General features: G+C 39.7%; 1 protein-coding gene across 3 annotated transcripts; it reads left to right on the forward strand.

Moving 5' to 3' along the window:
* Nucleotides 1-19: 19 nt before the first annotated feature.
* Nucleotides 20-14,240, forward strand: zc3h12b (zinc finger CCCH-type containing 12B). Of its 3 annotated transcripts, none has more exons than XM_085797629.1 (6): nucleotides 20-242; nucleotides 4,239-5,033; nucleotides 5,178-5,317; nucleotides 5,566-5,800; nucleotides 6,003-6,109; nucleotides 6,230-14,240. In XM_085797629.1, the coding sequence occupies exons 2-6, from the start codon at nucleotides 4,402-4,404 to the stop codon at nucleotides 7,648-7,650; spliced, it is 2,535 nt and encodes an 844-aa protein (XP_085653755.1). In that variant the 5' UTR covers nucleotides 20-242; nucleotides 4,239-4,401; the 3' UTR covers nucleotides 7,651-14,240. The 3 variants fall into 3 exon arrangements, with proteins under 3 accessions (XP_085653755.1, XP_085653757.1, XP_085653756.1); XM_085797631.1 differs by having other exon boundaries at nucleotides 242-299; XM_085797630.1 differs by lacking the exon at nucleotides 20-242 and adding an exon at nucleotides 572-771.
* The last annotated feature ends 1,985 nt before the right edge of the window (nucleotides 14,241-16,225 follow it).

Raw genomic sequence — 16,225 nt, forward strand, 5'->3', positions numbered from 1 at the left:
AAACTAGTTCTACAAGCCACAAAGAGTCGGCTCCATTATAGCCCTGCGTTAGCACGATGTCTGATAAAGTAGGCAGTTTGGGGCTAAAATGTATTTTGTAAGGGTGTTGTGACCTCGGTTTCTTTTTTTGCAGCTTCGGTTACTTATTTCCCTCACGCTATCTGGCAACCCCGACCAAACTGCGACAGCGCCAATGGCAGCAAAACATAAGTGTTACAGGCGAGGAGGATGACAGCAACAAGGTGAGATGAGCAGCACCGTTTGAAGTGAACGACGACAGTGGTTTACGTGCAGATTATGTAAGACAGTCATGTTGCTCCGCTGTTGGTTTCACCTCCGTCTGTAATGTTAAATCATCGTCAACTTTTATCTCAAGTTACTGTTGTATTCCGGCAAAAAAAGAAAAAAAATTGTTAGCACACGCACGCACAGGCAGCTAAAGCTAACCAACGTTAGCAATCTGACTGAGTTGGCTATCCCTGTATGTCAGCTTACCTAGCGTTGCTAACGTTACCCTCTTGCTTGGAATGCTGTTAACGTTCTCCAGCCGTTGACCAACTAATAACAAGTCGACTAGTTTGTCTGGTTCGTCGCTAAACTGTTGTGACTCTCCAACTGGCATAGAACGTTAGATTAGCTTGTTAGCGTGGTGCTAACCGTAGCTCGGGGCCTACGGGGTATCAAAACCAGTTAACACTAACACAAATTGAACTTTAAAGGTGACGTCGTGCTTTAGTAGTGATGTTACAACGTTATTCGATGTGGAGAATTGTAAGTATGAGATTTCTTGTACTGTCACACTGTTTTAACCTTTCTCCATTCCATACCTCTCAACTCATGATGCTAATGATATTAAGCACCTCAGGTTTTTTTCTATTGACGTGTCAACTGGGTAGCTGATGAATGCAACATAGTACGTTAATGCAACAGTTTTAAGGTTTCCTGTTGTATGCTCATTGTCGTTGCGTTAAGTTCAGTGTTTGGATTTGGTTTCACGTTCATGCAGTTTCCTGTTAAGTAAAAGGAAAACCTGACTCAATAGGAGATCAGTTCGGTTTTCACTTTTTTCTCTCTCACGTTTTGGCTGCTGATAATATATCACCCTGCCTGAGAGATCATTCCTCAGTTCTTATCTTGAAAGAGTTTTCACTTTGTTTAAACACATAGATAATTGGATAAGTCAGGTAAAGTTGAAAAAATGTCCAAATGAGAGGAGAAACTTGAATCTGGTGAAGTAGATGCTTACGTCTGTAGAGTAAAGTTGGTCAGTATAGCTTGGTGGGATGTTTTTGATTTAAAATGACCATAACGAGAAGTCCAGACCAAGTTGTTGTTTGTATGTTGTGGTATATGTGGCCTGTGCATTTGTTAAATATGTTTATATAAATTTAAAGAATAGGTAGATCTATATATAGAAGTTACATTTAACTTTATTTTCTGTTTAAGCAGTGAGGAGGTGATACTGATTTTTTTTCTTTTTTCTTTTTTGGAGAGGCTGGCTTGTACATGTACCCCACACATCTGAATAGCAAACATCATAACAGGCTAGAACTCAGATGGGTACATTTGTAAAAGTGACACTAAAGACTCACAAATGTTACTATCCTTCCAGCTTGACTTTTTCAATATGTTTCTGTAGGAAGTAATAAGGGATTCCTGTTGTAAATCTGACGATGGACTAATCGCATGCAAAACGTCGGCTTAAGGAGTTTGTGTTAACTTTGACACATCTGTCCTTCTTGGTAAAGTGTTATTTTGACATCCTGGGACAAATCATATACTTACTCTGTATTTCCTCTGGTTATTGGAATTGGTGAGTTATTTCTACATCCAAATAATCTTGACGTCTTTACCAAGTGGTGGTTGAGCCACTGTTCAGGGGTATCTCAGTTGGATAGTTTGGAAGTGATGGATCTTTTTAGTGGTGGGTAAGTGTAGTGGAGATGTGGAAGTGTATGTCAGTGTTGACCCATCCATTTAATTATTTATGACTTTTCTTCTGTGAAAGGTAGCAGTGCTTCTAGTGCTGATACCACAGGAACAACTACATGGCCTTCTATGTAACCGTGGCATCATTTTCATACAATAGTGGTCAGCCTATAGTATCTCTAATTTTATCAGCAGTGATTTCTTGATATCTTACTACTAAAGCAAGAAATACAACAATAACTTACCATAGTGCATTTTATCTCTGCTTTATACTGTTGTGTAGGGTCACCACCAATGTAAAAGATGGCTTCAGGGACCCGCTTCACTTGTTGCTATGAAACAGAAATGCACGAGCCTGTGCATGTGCAGAGATGGTCTGGAGGCCTTGCTGAGTCTAAGCCTGTGAATCTGGAGGTGGAAGGGAAAGGAGTGGAAGAGCTCTGTTCCCATAACCATACATTGACGTACTGATAAAATGTCTTAGATGGCGGTGGGCTCTGTCAGCTTTTATTCTGTGACTGTTACTAATTCAAGAAGTTGCACAATTGTCCTCCTTTTTTATGTTTAAGCCTCAGTTTGTTGTCTACCCTTTCATACTAGATATGATCAGTAGTGCAGCAGTACATGCTGTAAGCTGACACAGCCTCTGACATTTTTTAGCCTTAGATTGACCCTCAGCCTTAAGGATGTCCCATGCTATCTTATTACATGAACCGACACTGAAAGAAGGTCCACAATTGTTTTATACAGCGAGTTTTCTTTTTTTTCAATGGTCAGCACTGATATCTGTCTAAGTAATGTAATCTTTTATTGCAAAATATGCTGCCTCAAGAGTTACAGTGGAGTGTTTTAGGGTAGCTGTAAGTGTTCTGCATTTACCGGCTGCCTGAAGAGAGATGATGTGCTGTGTTTGTGTTAGTCGTGACTGGTAAAAAGGAGTTAGCTGATGACAAGGCTGTGTTGCTAGGCAACGCACATCATGGGCTGCGCCTCTTGAAGCTCGAAGCTGGCTGTATTCTACCCTCTGCAAGACAGGGGGAAAGTAGTCTAGTGTTTCTGTTCACGGATGCACTAATTATTAACATTATTTTGATTTTCAATATCCCTGGGTAAAAAAAAAACGTACATTCAAAGCTGCTGATATTGTTACATGGTTTGTGCTGCAGCCCCCGACACCCACCCTTTTGAAGTCCCACTCTGCTTTACCATAAAACTGCTTTGTTCCCTAAGTAATTTTGTTGAATTCAGATTGTCAGAGGGCTGCAGGCACAGGGATAAACTGTTCAGCCCACACTCTGTCTCAGGTTGTGTTAACTCGTGCATTTACCCCATGTGTCTGGCTGGTGTGAATCTTGTTTTCTGAGCCGGTAAGCTGTTTGTGCTAATAGAGCTTGTTCTACAGTAAAGGGCATAAACATGTTTTATACAGAGAGACCAGTTTTTATTTTCTAAAAAATAAGCTTGAGAGACAGGAAGGTCAATGAAGACTTTGGCTTTTGCAATTGTAGCACCTACATGGAAGATCAAAGACAGAGATGTTTTGTTTTAATTGTTTTATTGTAAACAAAAACACCAGTGAATATTGGCAACACAAAACAGCAAATTCAGTTTAAGTGGCATGCAAATATCTGAGACTGCATTTAAGTCGTGGTGGAGGACACTGTCATTCGTTTGATATTACTGAGAATTGGTGGTGCTATTTCCGCCTAACTCGAGCAAAGATTCACATTTCAATTACCTGTTTCATCAGTAGCTTTCTTAGTGCACACCAACAGCAACCAGCGGAAACAAGTTTACAACTACACGGTTGTCGACGCTCTGATCGGGGTTGCAATTAGTTACAGCTTACACGTTCTATTACATCACTAGTTGGAAATTTGTTTGGCTGGTGTGACTCAGATAAGGAGTGACAGTCATACAAAAAGTATAGCCTGCAGTCTTGGCAGACATTGCAGAAATGCATACTAAACAGAATAATACTGTAGGCCTAATTACTTATATGTGTGAACCACAAATACCAAAACACAGTTAGACAAAGAGGGCGTCCACACTAACACATCACATCAATTCCTGCATCTCTGTGGTTTCTCTTTTTGGTTACGGTACTTGTTTATATGTGGGAGTGACTAACATGTTCCATTTGTCTGAATAATTGGGTTAGGGTTAGCTCAAGAGAAGTGTTTCCCATAGGTGAGAATGTATTGGTCTACCACAAGTGGGGCAGTTTTTTTTTTCTGCAAAATGATTTAGTGGTTGAAGGTTAACATGCATATTACTAACTTACCTTGTCATTTTTGTGCTTCTTTCAGGTTTACATAGTTTGATTTAGCCTGCTCACATAGGCGAGAGTGTGCTACTTTGGCCCTACACAAACCGCCTGTAGTGCTGAAGTCCAACATTGAGTATGATTCCCTGGTGGCAGTGGAGGTGAGGAAGCATGGGGTGGAAATCCGAGGTGTCGAGACAAACGTGATGACAGCATGGTCCATGGTGGAGAAGCTCAAAATGGAAAAACGCCCTTGCAGGGAGGAGAACATTGACTCAAGCGAGGCCCAGCACGCCACTGACGAGTCTGAGGATGGGAGCAGCTCAGAGAGCGAGTCGGAAGAGCAGCAGCACCAGAGGGTCCAGGTGAACAACAGCAGCTGTAAGAAGCGGGAGCCGTTGGCCGTCACGAAACCCCATCGACAGCTCTGTCGCTCTCCGTGCCTCGATCGGCCCAGTTTTTCCCAGAGTAGCACTGTGCAAGATTTCCGCGAAGATGAGACCAGCTCGGGACCAGGGATCAAGCCCGCCAGTGAAAGGGAGTACCAGACCAAGATGGAATTTGCTTTGAAGTTGGGCTATTCAGGAGAGCAGGTGGAGACTGTGCTCAATAAGTTAGGGGCAGCTGCTTTAATTAACGATGTTCTCGCTGAGTTAGTGAGGCTTGGAAACAAAGTAGAGCCTGAAATTCAGCCTTGCAGCAGCACGGCCACATTAATTTCACGGTCCCCCTGTGTGAAAGAGATCGCTAGTCCAGAAGTGTCGGTGGAAGAAGAATCTGTGGATACCTTCGATAACCTCAGGCCCATCGTCATCGATGGCTCAAATGTGGCAATGAGGTAAGACATGGCCAATCATTCACCTCTTTTTAAAAAAAATTGGTTTATGCTTGATTGCATTATCTTCTGAAGCATTTTCCAATTATTGATGGCAATTTTGTGTGCACGATGTAAGACATTTTACCAAATTGTTTTGTTTTGAAGCCATGGAAACAAAGAGGTATTCTCTTGTCGTGGTATCCAACTTGCTGTTGAGTGGTTCCGGGAAAAAGGACACAAAGACATCACTGTGTTTGTCCCAGCCTGGAGGAAGGAACAGTCGAGGCCTGACGCCCTCATCACAGGTAGTAAAAGTATTTCAGTTGTAGGTGATAATATCTGTATGACTATTTACCGCAGGACAGGTCTGTAGGCAGCCACCCTTCCTGTTAGAGAGTCTTATCTTAGCATTTTTTCATTGTGACTGAAACGTGAACTTGTAAGGTTAGCAAGATATGGCTGCGTGCATTGCCATCCAATATATATTATGACATACAGAAGGTTTTCAGTGTTTCTTAATAAGATATTGATCGACTTGAAATGTGTCTTTCAGATCAAGAAATATTACGGAAGCTGGAAAAGGAGAAGATCTTGGTTTTCACCCCATCTCGGAGAGTTCAAGGCAGGAGGGTGGTGTGCTATGATGATCGCTTCATAGTGAAGCTGGCTTATGATTCTGAAGGAATTATTGTGTCAAACGACAACTACAGGGACTTACAAAATGAGAAGCCCGAGTGGAAGAAGTTCATAGAAGAGCGTCTTCTGATGTACTCATTTGTCAATGACAAGTAAGAGATCATGATATATCTTGTTTACTACAATACAATACAAAATGTTGTCATATAAAAATTCATTAGTAATACAAATATTTAATAATTTAAACCTCTAGTGACTATCTGTGACAACCTTATTTAGTCATTGGTGTATGAGTTTTGCTTATTGGAACGTTCTGTGCTGAGGTGACAGTTAATAATGGCATGTTTTTGATAGGTTTATGCCACCAGATGATCCATTAGGAAGACATGGTCCAAGCCTAGAAAATTTCCTCCGCAAGCGCCCTGTTGTTCCAGAGCACAAAAAACAACCCTGCCCCTATGGTGAGTTTCCCAGATGTCTTTTCAAAGCAGTGTCTGAATCCACGTTGCATTTTGGCCAGTACATTTGAAGTGTTTCGTTTTCTTGACTTGATCTATGCTTTTTTTTTTTTTTTAAACAAGGGAAAAAGTGCACATACGGACATAAGTGCAAGTACTATCACCCAGAGCGTGTGAACCAGCCACAGCGGTCAGTTGCTGATGAACTACGAGCCTTTGCCAAACTGTCTGCGGTGAAGACGATGAGTGAGGGGGCTTTAGCTAAATGCGGTACTGGTCCAGCAACTGCAAAGGGAGACAGCAACTCTGAGGCCAAACGCGTGGCGCCCAAACGTCAATCTGACCCCAGCATTCGTTCGGTGGCCTGCGAACCTCCAGAGGCACTGTCGGTCATTCGGAAGTCTGAGACAAATTCAGTGCCTTCCCTCGTGTCTGCTCTCAGCGTGCCCACCATGCAGCCTGTCAAGAGCCACGCAGCTGGAGCCTTGAACACACGATCAGCCAGCAGCCCAGTGCCAGGTTCTTTGCAGTTCTCGCACAGCTCTCTGGAGCACATGTCCAGTGTACAGTACCCACCTATTTTAGTTACCAATAGTCATGGCGCCTCTGTTACATACAGTGAACAGTTCCCAAAGTATGACTCAGTTAGCGACCATGGATATTATTCACTGCACAGTGATTTTTCAAACATGAGCATGAGCAGCATGCATAATGTCGATAGTTTCTGTAGCATGGAGCACGAGCATGGTGTGTATCAGAGAAATCCCAGCCACTGCCCTGAATCCTGCCTCAGCCATTCAAACAGTGACTCATTCTCCTCTTACGGGGACCTGTACCCAAGCTCTGTGGACAGTAGTTTAGAGGAGAGCATGAAGGGGCAGCAGCAGTCTCCTGCACAAGGTAGAATGCAAACTTTCTCCCATGGGTTTCGTCACGAAGCGTTGTCTAGGGTACAGAGTTACGGACCAGAGGAGCCCAAGCAGGGCCCCCGGAAGCAGTCTCACCTAGCGCCACATATCCAGCATGCTGCAGTGGGAGCCAGGTCCAGCTGCCCCGGAGACTATCCCTTAACTCAGAACGTCCTACCACCTTTGTCCTCACAGCCCACACGGTCCCTTGGTATGACTCGTATGGACAGCATATCTGATTCAAGGTTATACGATAGCAACCCGATGAGGCAGAGGCGACCTCCACTGTGCCGAGAGCAGCATGCGAGCTGGGACCCTCTCCCTTGCGGTAATGAGTCCTATGGATATCATTCATATCCACTGAGCAACAGCCTGATGCCGTGTTGCGAGCGGGTGATGGTCCGCAGTATGCCAGAAAAAATGGAACAAATCTGGAACTCACCATGGGAGACCCCGTCTGCAGCTGAACACCAAGAGCGGTATGTCATCCCAGACCACCAGTATCAAACATATCGGAACCTTTGTAACATCTTTCCCGCTTACGTAGTCCACTCGGTAATGGAGAAGAACCCTCATTTGACAGATCCACAACAACTTGCCGCTGTTATTGTTACAAAACTGAGGTCATGCCACTGAGCAGTTAACCGTGAGGAAACAAATGAAGTGACGTGGTAAGGAAGAGAAAGGATTCAGATTGCAAAGGTAGGCACTTGTTCAATGTTGCTGCATGTGCAACATCTGCCCTCAGGAGTTATTCATTTTTTTAAATGATCGGAAGTTACATGGGAGATCACAATTTACAGCGCTAAGAAGACAGACATAATCAGCATAGAGGAAGTTTGTCTAGTAGTTGAATTGTGAGATGTTTCACTTAATGAATCCTACATTTTTATATAAAGTGTGCTGAAGTAGAAATAAGGTAATACCTTACTAGAAGTATGGTTCATCATAACACATTCATACAACCTGAGCAGGAGCTACATAGCAGCTTTGCACCATGTCCATAATCAATATACAGAGTTGTTCAACATTAGACAGGACTGTTAAATGTCCCTAATATCAATTTATCTTTATTTGATTACATGTTATAGTAAATCATTTAGATGTGTTCATTATTGAATAAATAAAAAATAATGAAATAAAATAGTAGCTTGCTAGTGTAATACTGACCTTTGTCCTTTTCTGAGTCAGTGAACTAAGTGGATGAGTAAACAAGTTAGCTACATTGCAGCACAGATGAAATAGAAAGTAATAACTCAGCAACATCTCCCACATTTGCCTTATTGAATCTGACATAAAAGTATGTCAACATTTGTACACCATGTACTTTTTTTGAAGATCTTGTTCAGGGCCTGTGAATGTGTTATGAAAGGAATCTAAAGTGTTTCTGGTGCAGTGGAGCTATAAATAACCGAGCTTGGGTCTGCCTCTGCTGTAAATAATTCTTGTGTCTTTATTTTGTGCATTTATTTTGAAGATAATTAAGAGGGAGGTAGGTACATACCTCACAGCATGAACTATGACATTTAATGGCCTTATATCTGAATGACCTCACGCTTTAGTCATTGTCTGATTAGTTTCAATGAAAGTCTTAGTCATTGAAGCCTCCTATACTTTCAAATGTAAAAGCACTATCTCAGTATCTAAAGAGATATATTTTCTCAGCCTCACTTAACAAAGCTACTATTTTGGTAGATTTTGACAGTGCACAAAGCAAGCCAAAAAAGAGATTTGACTTGTATGCATGTGCACATATTTATGTATATATAATCACACAAAAGCCATTATTTCAAAGTCATTTATAAGCTGCTAAATAATGCCAAAAAAAGATAGAATTATATAGTGTCAGTATTCTACATAACTTTACATTTTGGTGCACAGGATTGATTGAAATATAGTATAAACTTGGTTCACAGATCTGATTAGATTATAGCATTAACTAACATCTGTGTTTGGATCATTTCCTATGGTGTATAGTTACCCTTCAGATTTTATTAGATGCTGTATCCAGAATTTTCCTATTTATATCTTTGTCCAACTTGTTGCGCTGATTTCAATGTGACAATATTCAAAGTATCTTTGTCAAACAGTAGCTATAATTGACTCCTTAAAGTTGTCAGTGGAGCGGTGTGTCTTCATTGGTTAAAAGTCTACTTTTACATGCAATTAAGTAATCTGATCTTCTCCAGCTTTTGTCACTGACCTGATTTCTGACACATACATGAGAAACCCAGTGCCATTTATCAGAGTAAGACGTTAGATACATGACATATCACAATTTATATACTGTAGCCATTGCTTATGGCCATCTATGATGAAATCTAAAGTTTGGAAATATTTATTCATCAGTCCCAAAGTCAATGTGCCCATGTCCAATCACTAAACACGCCTTTCAGTAAATAAAGTTAGGTATTATTACTATTTCACAGAGCCTGCATTGTTTCACTGCCACATTTCTGCAGTAGCCCAGAACAGGCCAATCAAACACTGGCTTTTTTGTCATTTGAAGGCCACCCTAGGTTCTCCATCACACTTAAGAAAAAAAGAAAAGGTGGAGGGTATTTATTTGCATTCTGCAACTTCACCACTAGATGCCACTGAATCCTACACATTTGTCCTTTAACATATTAGATGCACATAAGATATTGCAAACTTGGTTCAATGTGTGAAGGAGGGATAAGGCATAACTGCTTTGTGATTTTAAAAAAAACTTTTGAAAAGGATTTTAAACATCCAATTTGCGGTGCATCTGAAGAAGTTGCCTAGTTTCATGCCTTAACCTTATGTCTGACAGTTCCCTGGTTTCTTAAGTGCATGTAAATGTAGTGAAACTTTGCAAAATCATTCCACTGGGCTGTGATATGACTTAGATTAGGGACAAGTTAAAGAAATTTCAAATTATAGAAGAAAACAGCATTTAACATCAAAGTTTAGATGTTTGCACAAGGAATTTCGCAACAGACTGAATATTTACCTGATGTTACATTTGTCAGATAAAATGAAGAAAAAAATATCAGTTAGGATTGAGGTGAGTTAACTATTGGACTCATTTTGTGATATCTTGTAGAGTATGACATCTCAATAATTGTATTCAAAAATGAAGTGAATGCTAGAAAGCATGTTGGAAAATACATTTTGTTATTTGGGTGGCGTAGGGGGTTTGGATCAGGGAGCTATTTTGCTCAGATACAGAAGTACAGTATGCATACATGCAACCAGTCTCCAAGGATCATGGAAGGGTTTGGCTGTGCCTTGCAGCACATTGCTCTCAGGATGCTTTCAGTTTTCACATTTTTGGTCTTTTCCTGCCAAAACCCAGTGGTTGCAGGCAAGACTTTACTCTGATCAAGTAGTGATATATTTTGTGGAAATCCTACATGTAACATGTAGTACCTTAAAGTTAAAAAGTCTGTCATGTATAGTTTAAACGTGGAGATGGTATTGCAAAACTTTGTACTATGTTGTGTATATTCACGTTATGCACCTTGAGATCTAGAAAGCAGGGCTAATAGGGTGGCTTTACGTGATACAGCTTCAGTCAAATGAAGTAATGTAGGCGCCCTTAAGGGTGCTCAGTTCCCATGCAGCCAATGATGATTATGGCTTTAAAAAAAGAAACTTCTCAAAGACTATTTGATTTGCTCACATTTTATAGTATGATTGTTGCCTTGTAGTTGCTGAACCAGTGATTATGATAGACCCTAAAATTTATAAATAAATAAATAATGTGGACTTGGATATGATAATGTTGGATGCTGGTCAAGTTTGGTATGGCCACTAGCTCACCAGATTAAACCTACCACTCATTCACAATAAATCTTAATGAGTGGGGCACGTCAACATAATTTTAGCTAAACACATCCACACTCCCAAGAGGATTAATTCCCTTGATTTTCAAGATCTATTGTATTTTCTCTAGCCTTACCCTCAGGACAAAGTGGTGCATGAAACATTTAGCCTTCAACTGCAGAGAAGTTGTAACATGTAAAGACAACCTAGCTAGATCATGATTTGAGTGTATTTAAAGGGAAATGCCACTTAATTTCAGCACAGTAACCCGAGGCCTGCTACTGGATTAAATTACTGCGTATTACAAATTTACTGTATAGTCCCCACACCCCTAATGTTCAGTGTCAGATTTGTAAGTAAATACTCCAATGTGAGTCACATGACAAACTAATACAGTGGGGGCAGTTTAGTGTTTTGATGTTTTACTAACTTAATTAATAAAAATTCCAGTAGGTTTGGCTCCCAGACAGCTTCAGGTCGTGTTTAAATGGCATCGCATACCTGTAAATTTATCCTTTTGATGTAGGAAAATGTTCATGATTTTGAAGAAAAAAGGTATGAGAATTTTTAAACTGAGTGGTATTACTCTTTAACAGGGCTAATTATGTGAGCCTGACTGTCTCATTGGTGGTGCTTCAAAAATATATATTTCTTTATAATGTTTAGGTACAACCGTGGTATATGAACAGACATAAAGAAAAAAAAAATATTTGAATGTGTTTTGCCCAAATGAGTTTTGGGCTTTGCTGACTTTGTTTTTTCATGAAAAAGACAAGGCCATTTGAGGCCGACTGTCTGTTCATGAGAAGGTGAAACAAACTGCCTAAATGTTTCTTCATGTGAAACAATCAGATTGCAAGGCTGCTGTCAAGGTTGTTTCTGGCATTTGGCTAAAAGTTTGCGCGCCATCCTTTCACCTTGAGATTGGTGAATTTTCATAGATTCAAAAACAAATTCTCAGTGCACAAAGAATAACGTATGGTGTCACTGATGAAAGTCAAAATGTCAGCTTAGTTGCTTATTTAGAGACCATGATATGGTTCTTTAGTGATCCCAACACAGGAATAGCCGATTGCCCTGATGAATTCAGAGTACAATTATTTAGTCTGTTTAATTAGTAACAGTAATAGGTCATATAAAAAAAAATCAAATCAAAACACTTGAATTAGGTGATGTTCACAAGCACCTGTGCCAAACAAAAGAAAATGTCAAATCATATTAAGCTTGGATTGATCTCGCCATATTGTCCCAAAAAGATGTGCACACATTTTTATTTTAAATACTCATTTTGCTCACAACCTTATGTGTCACTAATTATGGCACAGTGCCATGTTGCATGCACTTCTCTGTTATGAGATAAAATGCACTCATGGACAATGTGGGCTTAACAAGTTTTAGAGAAAACTCACATTCAAAGCCCTTTGGCCATTAACTGTGTGCCCGTGATGCTGAAAGAGCACTGATGGTAGATGCTCTATCCTCAAAGGCTGTTTTAAAAAAAAATCCATGTGGACATTTTACCTACATCAAGAAAAAAGAAACAGAAATGTAGGAACATGCTCATTTCAGATTTTTCAGTTGTTGCTAAAACTACCTCTAAAAAGACACTCTGTTTTCACTGGGCCATAGATTGCATCTGAGGAAAAAGAAAACCCTTGCTATCAAAGCAAAAGGCTCTCGACTCACCAATCCAGTATTTTACTGCTTTGCCAAACGGTTACACACTAAAGGCCAGATGGTGGTTCATTGTCCCCACCCTCCCTTTTCTAAGTGCCGCAAACAAATAAGCCACAAATGTCTAGAATTGACTTTTGCTTGTTGATACAAATTGTATCTATACCTTGAATGTAACAAAATATGAAATGTATAATATGAAAATAGTTTTATTTAAATAAAGGGGAAAACAATCAATGCCATAATGTTTGTGACACTGTGTGTCACTGGGAGTAGCCCATTGGTATGTACTAATTCTTACTGGGTACAGTAGTTAATTTACAGGGACATTTACCTGCTACCTAGAAGTGCACAGATTCCCTGTGTACAGCAGTAAGCATCATGTCCTCTTTGTACAGTCACACGTGTGTGTGTAAATATATATATATATAGAAAGCGATCTGTAAATGTAACAGTTACTTCAGTTGTTCAAATAATTAGATGATTTCTGTGTCGTAAACTGTGCACCTTCGTTAAGTGCATCTATTTCCTCTAAGCTGACATGTCTGCTTTATGCTATTTTAATGGGAATTTCAATATTTTTGAATACATTTTGCCTAATAAAATATGCCAAAGTTATTCTTGGGTGGCTTTGTCAAATGTAATTTCTTATATTTCAACACATGGGTTGTCATGCAATGAATTCTATATTTGAGAAGATAAAGGATTTATTTTCCATGCACTGTAAACAAAGAGGAACTTAACACCAAACGCAAATCTGTGTTTAGTGTGACAAACGGTCAAAATAATTATACAGAAACTATAATCTGTAACTGGCTGAGGTTTGGGTGCCAGATGATGTCACCCCACGCCCTTCAACTGATCAACAAGACGCAGATGATTATCAGTAGCGCCCTGATGCTGAATGGTAAATTCAGTGTCGGCTTCTCTTCAGATTTGTGTTCGGTGTTAAAGGCTCTTTGAAGATTAAGATCCTTTTAAAAACTGGGATTTATTGAAGTGTTTGGCTGTTGATTTAATGACTAACCCTGTATGATGACAAAGCCGAGGTGTGTTGAATTGTGATTTCTTTTATTATTGAAATATTCACCAATTGTAATGAAAAAAAATTTTGGTATCTGAGGCCAGTTTGCATTAGACTAGTGCTATTTTCAAGATGTTAAGACTGATGTTGTGAGTATGATAGTAACTTGAGGTCAGGATTGGTTGTTAATGGCTAAGATCAAGACCAAAGTGATTTTCGATGTGCACACATTGCGTACCTGTTAGGATACTTGGTTCAGACACACATACACAAACGGTTATGGTCAGATAATTGTGAGCCTCTTGGCGTCTTGCAGTTTGCGCTAAGGTAGAATTTAAAATTTGAATTTTTTGATGCACAAAATGCTACGACAAGAGGCACATGAATTTTAACACTGACTGTACATATATACAGTGTAAAACTCAGGTTAAACCACAAACATTTTAAATCACATACTTGGTTGTTTTCTATTGAACAATGCAGTGCTCACCTTTCTGAAGTAGTGTAGGTCTCCTGTTTGAGTAGACCATTGTGTCTGCAATGTAAAAAGGGAAATTTAAAGCAAGTTTTTTGTGTTGTGATGATCTGCAGTATTGTAAACCACACTGAATGGAAAGCGTTGCTTTTATAGACCAAAATATACAAAAATAGACTATTTGGGTCTGTGGACTCAAACAAAATGTAAGTCTTAATGACAAAATGTGTTTCTCTCCGTAAATAAAGCAAAATTCTCTTCAAACTGTGTTTTTATCCTTTTTTCCTTCTTTTTTTGTGAATAAAATAATGAAATAAATAAAATAAGACAAGATTGCAGAAACACAAAAGTTTGTGTCTTGTCATGTCAAGTTTTTGTCTGAAGTGAAGAAAAGTAAAAAAAATATATATATATATATATATATATAACTCATAAAAAAAGTTAATAGTTGCCATCTAATATCTTAAACTTGTCTTCCTTGGTTCAGCTGCTGTAGTTGTGCAGCAGATTACACACCACATGTGCACTATCTGCTGGTTAAATGGTGCAATAGCTCAGCACATGTGTTCAGACTTGCATGAAATGAGCAGACACTAAACCTACAATTGCTAAAAGAAAAATGTCCCCTCTATGACTAATAATAAAATATATGGAGACATGTAAAACTTTGAAGATATATTTTCCCATTTCTATCAGGTCTGCAAAGAATAAAGGTGAAATGAACAGAGCATTCAACTATATCCAGCCTGGAGAAAAAAAAGAGAGAAAATTCGGCTCTGAAGTCTAAGTCCTAAAAGTATTAATATGTTCTATTTAATGAGAGTGCCCTGGGGTAACAGTGAAAAGAAGATGACCTCTTACTCTGTTTTAAACATCACAGAGATATCACGTAACTCTCAGGCAAAAACATGTGATAAGTGGATAACTAGTTTTTGACTCAAGATGATGCAGCAGTCGTAAGAAGCTCATTGGTTGAGGTTGAGGCTGTGGTGGGTCATCCTGCCCTGGGAGTGCAGGGTCAACATACAACACAGTGACATCTCTGTGCTGTGCTCACTCTGGGAGTATTAAAGCATCAGCTGGTGCCCAAGGTCTCCAAAATGTAGTCTTTATTTTTGTTCTTCCCTTATTTTTTACCAGGAAGTCCCATCATGCTTGAACCAGAATATAGATCTTTTTCTTTTTTACTCAATTTTACAGCACAGTACTTAAAAGGGAATTTGAATATCCAAATAAATAGCTGTGGGGGAAGAGAAGGCAGGCAACTCAGCTTGACAGTGTTGACCACAGATTCTCTGGTGTAAGCAAGCATGAAGTTTAATCCAGAGGAGCCTGAGACAGATGTTTAAGGACTTAAACAGCGTTGAGCATTTACTGCACCTACAAAGACGAAGAAACATTTTGGTTTACTAAGCACTGGGGGAAACGTATGGTTCACTGAATCATCGTACTCCATCTGGTGCAAAAAGACAAGTTAAAAGACCTGAAGGCCCTTTCGCTCCTGATTTAGCAGTACCTACAAACTCTCTGTTAAGGCGAGGGAGATGTTATTTGACACACTTTCGGCCCACTGAACCTCTGACAGAGCAGCATAATATTTTAGAAAGCACAAAGATATTCTGAGTGGTATTTCTGTCCTGATGGAAGCCGACTTTCCAGGACAATATTTATCCCTCCACAGGGCACGAGCCATCACACAATGGTTGGATAACCATGAAAACAACTTCAGTCTCACACCATACTACGCCACCCTGGTCACCACATGGCCCAGCTGGAATTTTCTGGTGCAATGTCTGATTTATTTTATTTTTTGCAACCACTACCATTATAACAATGGTAACCTGTGTAGGAACAGGAATTTATCACAACATAATAATAATAATGAAAAAGAAGAAGAAGGTTATCACTTCTGCTTCACCTTTGGTTATAAAAACTGAATAGGCTACTAGTTAGCAGCACAACTTGTTGGTTAGTTTCTACGCCAAACTGCTGTTTCAGTTTGTCTGTGCTTTACACGTTTCACCCTGACATGAAACCACCTTAGTGCGCAGAGGCTTTCACTTTGACTCATTCACAAGACCACTGAGCTGTAGCCGCTCACTATCCAAAGTTAAAATCCAGATGCAAAACGCTCTGAGATGAATGTTGCAGTGCTCATCTAAAACTTCAGTTATCACTAGTGTCTTCACCACATTTATGCTTTACAATAAGTAGACGGATTTCTGCAGATCTCCAGGCACCACAATTTA

Source organism: Trachurus japonicus, chromosome 14 (assembly GCF_045865225.1).
Source record: "Trachurus japonicus isolate A0001 chromosome 14, Traja_1.0".
In the NCBI taxonomy this organism is placed as follows: domain Eukaryota; kingdom Metazoa; phylum Chordata; class Actinopteri; order Carangiformes; family Carangidae; genus Trachurus; species Trachurus japonicus.